Source organism: Oncorhynchus kisutch, linkage group LG26 (assembly GCF_002021735.2).
Source record: "Oncorhynchus kisutch isolate 150728-3 linkage group LG26, Okis_V2, whole genome shotgun sequence".
NCBI classification, from domain to species: domain Eukaryota; kingdom Metazoa; phylum Chordata; class Actinopteri; order Salmoniformes; family Salmonidae; genus Oncorhynchus; species Oncorhynchus kisutch.
The window spans coordinates 43,198,009-43,203,839 of record NC_034199.2 but is presented as its reverse complement, the minus strand read 5'-3'; the positions used below and the strand labels follow the sequence as shown (position 1 = coordinate 43,203,839).

General features: G+C 39.0%; 1 protein-coding gene across 1 annotated transcript; it reads left to right on the top strand.

Annotated features, from left to right (window-relative positions):
* Positions 1 to 899: 899 nt before the first annotated feature.
* LOC109871269 (transcription factor Sox-21-B-like) lies at positions 900 to 3,551 on the top strand. Its single transcript, XM_020462083.2, has 2 exons — positions 900 to 1,175; positions 1,373 to 3,551. The coding sequence occupies exon 2, from the start codon at positions 1,395 to 1,397 to the stop codon at positions 2,118 to 2,120; it is 726 nt and encodes a 241-aa protein (XP_020317672.1). The 5' UTR covers positions 900 to 1,175; positions 1,373 to 1,394; the 3' UTR covers positions 2,121 to 3,551.
* Positions 3,552 to 5,831: the final 2,280 nt, after the last annotated feature.

The following is a 5,831-nucleotide window of genomic DNA, read 5'->3' as shown; positions in this document are numbered from 1 at the left end:
ATTTGACACAATATATGACATATGACATGTCTTTATTATTTTGGAACTTTTGTGAGTGTAATGTTTACTGTAACTTTTTATTGTTCATTTCATTTTTTTTAATGATCTACTTCACTTGCTTTGGCAATGTTAACATATGTTTTCCATGCTAATAAAGCCCTTACATTGAAACATTTAAATGAATTGAGAGAGAGAGAGAAAGTAGCCTATTGACGTTTCCATGTTCACCGCTCATTACCTCTGTCATTGGGCGGCATATGTCATATTATTTTTTTATTTTACCTTTATTTAACCAGGCAAGTCAGTTAAGAACAAATTCTTATTTTCAATGACGGCCTAGGAACAGTGGGTTAACTGCCTGTTCAGGGGCAGAACGACAGATTTGTACCTTGTCTGCTCGGGGGTTTGAACTTGCAACCTTCCTGTTACTAGTCCAACGCTCTAACCACTTGGCTACCCTGCAATCAATTGTTTTAAAATAAGCCTTTTATTTAATTTACCCAGTGTTCGGAGAGATCTTAAACTTACTGTGCATTTTCAACGTACTCTTAAGAAACGCCTAGACTTCTGGGGAACAGTTTGGTTACAAGCCCATTACGTTATTTAGCGTCTATACTAAAATGATATTTTTTTTAAATAAAGGTAATCTTACTAATAGTATTATTAATATATTATAATATAATAATATATCGTGACAATAATAGGTTAGTCATGATGATCCATATGATAATATGCTATAAAGAACTACACTATTAATTTCACTATGAAGGACATATGCCATGAGATGAGGGGATATAGCCAAATATACAGTGATGCGTTTTCTTCCGAGTCCGTCAGTGTGTATCAGATGTACTGCGCATGCTCCTGGAGCACTTTCACTACCTGCCTCTGAAAACCTTATTTCACATGGGGCAGCCCGGAGTTATCAACCATTTGAGTAAACGCTGGATTCAAGTGCTGAGTGGTGGTTAACAGTCTGGCGATAGTAGCAAAACAAGATAAGAACTTCGCTAGGCATATTGCCTTCTCTCTTCTATGCAATATTGATTTTACTCGTCGGACATCAACATGCATCAGAAAACATAACTTTTACAGAGTTTCTCATCAGGACGCAGCGCATTGCTCTTTTCCAAACGGATATCTTACAACGGTGTGATGAAGCACTGAGATTTTACGTACGTTAATGAAATATGTTATTTTAAGCATTTTATCTCACATAATTATTGTTTCTCTGCTAAATATACTTTAATTTGATTACTTAGTTGTATCATATATGTAGACCTATGTAACTTTGATTTGCGTTGTTAGGCTTTACTGTCACTAAATACTAGAAAGAGACTTGACATATTGTCTGTGATATTTCCTTTTTCAGACCATAAGTACTTTGTACCAACATGTCTAAACCAATGGATCACGTAAAACGACCGATGAATGCCTTCATGGTTTGGTCCAGAGCGCAGAGAAGAAAAATGGCTCAGGAGAACCCAAAAATGCACAACTCCGAAATCAGCAAAAGATTGGGAGCGGAGTGGAAACTTCTCACTGAGTCGGAGAAAAGGCCATTCATTGACGAAGCTAAACGACTGAGAGCCATGCACATGAAGGAACACCCTGACTATAAATACAGACCTAGGCGAAAGCCAAAGACTCTGATGAAAAAAGACAAGTTTGCCTTCCCAGTGCCCTACAATCTTGGGGAGCACGACGCGCTTAAAGTTAGCGGTTTATCTCATGGAGCACTTTCCGAACACCTATTAGGGAACCCCGACAAGGCGGCAGCGGCGGCCGCAGCAGCGAGAGTCTTTTTCAACCCGTCCATGTCCACGAACCCCTATTCGTTTTTTGAGCTCGGATCGAAGATGTCAGAGCTATCCTCGCCCTCGTTTCCTTACCCATCTCTGGGCTACCCTGGTGGCACGGCTTTCTCTGGAACTGGCGGTGTCGGTGGAACTCACACCCACACTCACTCTCATCCAGCCCCGGGCAACCCAGGCTACATGATCCCCTGTAACTGTACGGGCTGGCCCTCTGCGGGTCTCCAGCCACCGTTAGCCTACATCCTACTCCCCGGGATGGGCAAACCTCAACTTGACTACCCTGCATATGCAGCGGCATTATGATAGCCTATTGGACTTAGGAGAAGTTTAAATGTGAAAAAATATTCATGCAAGAGTTTATTATGCATGCACAAACTTGTACATGTGATAAAGTGCTCGTCGTCTCAGATATCACATGTGTATGTATATTGATTAATGCCTTTATCTAAGGTAGGGCCTAATGCTTATTTAGAGAACTCTCGAAACTAATATTCATCTGTCAAATCCCAGAGGGACAGAACAAAAGGATGGCAGGAATACAGAGAGCAAAGGGCCCTTGTCAATGTGAATACTAATTTGAAAGGCACCATGTCTGTTGCTAAAGCACCTGCTTTACTGGCTTGTTATCAAGTAGGCAGTTTACTACATCACACAACAAATCAGATATAAACATGAACTGGTCATACTTATCTTCATATATTTGATCTGATAATTAAATATTGTTTAAGAAATATAAATCACTTGCTTTTATTTGATTTATATTGTTGTTCAAGAAGGTTTGTTCATTTCTTGTGCTTCTGGCTACGCTCGTGTTGCTTTATTGTTTCAATCAGAACGACATAAGCCTGTAAATGTGTACAGATAGCGTAAATGATGGTCATATTTAATTTGCCATTTGGCTAGTATTTGAGATGTGGTCTGGAACTGACTGGGTGGTTTGGCTCAAAATCCAGTTGATATTTTTCAAACACTGTTTTATAGATGTCTGTAATATTTATTGTTTAGTGGGAATCATTATGCTGACCCGGTTGATTGAACAGTGGACATACCTTGTCCTGTAACATTTGCACATGAAATATTAAGTGCTTGTGGGATGTAATTTATTTAAAGGAATCACACTGCCAAGTATGACGAGCCTAAAAGTTTTTTTAATTCGACAACAATCGGTATCCTTTCTTTCAACATTGGCAATTCACCAAATTGTCATTTATTATTTTTTGTTTCTTGAGACCTTCGCATTTATGTGCGTAAGGTGCAGCACTCGTTTTTACTAACTCTTAATTAATTAAGTTGTATGTTTTGTGTTTTATTTAAACACCACTTACATGTACTTTAAACTCGTAAATGCTATTATGTTCATTTGTTGAACAAAGGGTTATAATAAAGCTATTGCGGACAAACAGAAAGAATCGCGCTGTAGTTCTTGTTGAATTGCTAACAAGATTTTTATCTGAATTGCCCTGACATGGTCAGCCCAGGTGGAGTGTAATATATCCTCCAAAGTCCGTTTTTGTTCCCGCTGTGAATATCATTACTCGGAAATCTAAATCCACCCATTGTAATCAAGAGCCAAAACCTGATTTATCACAATTTGAATCGTGAATAGGAAGGAAGATAAAACTGAGTTTCTTTAAGCCCTCCCAGTAAAAATGAGCTCTTTAAGTCTGTAGAACAGAAATCTCTTTGAGGTTTAAAACAGGGCCCGAATTAAGTGTCAGCTTCCAATTACAAAACACAACTAATTGCATTGTATTTAATGTATATTTGTTATTTATACTTTCTTCAACATTCGTCACTATGTTACGGTTTGTGTGTGTGTGGGGGGGGGGGGGGGGGGGGGGGGGGGGCGTGGGGTGGTGCTCGTGCGCGTGTGTGTTGGTGATATCTCTGAATTTATGTTCATATTATGACATGTAATACATTGGACATGATATTTAAGCAAACTACCCCTCCTAGATTACATTAAGAAGTTAATTCATATGGATCAGAGCGATTATGCAAAACTAATTTGGACTGTCCAAGGATAATTATCATCCGACACGGTTAATTAAACCCTTTCACCATTCTGAATTCTCTATTGTAACACCCCGATCACTTCTTTCAACTGAACTTTCTGCTTAGCCCTGGAAATAACGCACAAGTGGCCTTGTTTCATTCAGTATAAAATAAAAATATATAAAATTCAACATTTATCCTCCCAACATTATTTCTGCACATTTTAAAACAAACGAAGTCAACGCTTCACGGGGGACTTTTCTCTGCTTTGGTCCCCATTCTGACACCAGTGTTTTATAACCAGCAGTTTGGCCTTGTTGGAGAATAGCCTACATACACATCAGTAGAGTACGCTAGGTTATTATGGGATATATATTTTTTCGAAAACAGAAAGGATATTGATTTTTGATTTTTGTTTTCTTGAAGGTACCACTTATTTGATCGTTTTTGGTAGGCAGTAAAACAGAGATTGTTAAAGGGTAGTCAACAGTTGGCTGACCGAAACGCCTGAGGTCGCCAGGTTTATAAAAGAGGCGCATCACCATCTCAATGAAAAAATCCCTCTCTTTTTGTGGCCTTGTATTCTATATTATACTTAAGAAAAGGGGGAGAAACCTGAAAGAACTGTTTTTTCACTGGGAGCGTTTAGACGGTCAAGGAGGTTTTGTCTGGGAACAAAACGTGGGTTGGGAGGTTTTTGTGAGAGTGTTGTTTGTTGAAGTGGAGCTCAGCAAAAGCGTCTGCTTTCCTTCATTGTGATGAAAGCAATCAGTGGTATTTGGAAAACTGTTAGCATTGTGCAGTTTTTCTGTGTCCATTGTGGAGGATTTCTTTTCACAAGGTTTTTTTTTCAGCCTATCCAGCTGGCCGGAGTGAATAGCACTGCAATGTGTACACGCTTTGTCCCTCGAAGCCCTTCAAGTAGCCCACAATGAATAGAGTGAGTTGACACTGCATGACAGTGAAACAACACAATAACAAATACATGAGCACGTGAATAGAAGCAGGAGCATAAATAAATAAAATGGGTGGCCAAAACTGGATAAACTGAATGACAAAACGGTGAAAGGAGGAACTAAAATATATTTAACACGCTAGATTAGCATTAGAATGCAATCTACAAGGCTGAACAATTGGTGAATAGGTTTACCGGCCAAGAAAGAAATGGACTAAATGCCTTTTGAATAGATAAGCCGATGCTTTTTTTTCTCCTTGGTAGAAAAGGGGGCCTCAATGGGAAAGGTGGAGATGCAACTATGCAAGTAACTGGGAGAAAACCTTTTTCTTGGAATAGTTTTTTCCCCCAGTTTGATTCCAAGATAGGCAGGTCATAGAAATTCAGCCATGTCAGTGTCAGTATTGAAAATGACTAAAACCTTTTCAACAATCATGCTCATAAGCAAGATTGAATTTCATGATCATTTCATTTTCATGTTTTTTTATTTAAACTGGATGCATGGAGACTGAATGATGATCACTGTCAAATCCCTCAATCACATCTCAATGTCTCTGATTGCTTTAGCCTCCTAGCCAAAACCATCGCCCCCAAAACACCATATTTGAATATTTATACTAGTAATTGAAATAAACCTTTTCACCCACACATGCCCAGGCAGCATGTCTTGGAACATCTTAATACACACATGCTTATGGAAATGAGTGAGGTGCCTTGTGTTTTGTATTTAGTATGTATTTATTATGGATCCCCATTAGTACATGCCAAGGCAACGTCTACTCTTCCGTGGGTCCAGCAAAATGAAGGCAGTTATACAATTGTAAAAACATTACCATAGATTTCACAACAGTTTAAAAAAAATCTGATTCTACTGCTTGCATCAGTTACTTGATGTGGAATAGAGTTCCATGTAGTCATGGCTCTATGTAGTACTGTGCACCTCCCATAGTCTGTTCTGGACTTGGGGACTGTGAAGAGACCTCTGATGGCATGTCTTGTGGGTATGGATGTCTGAGCTGAGTGATAGTTACAGTATGGTTATGGTATGGTTATGGTCCTGTCTT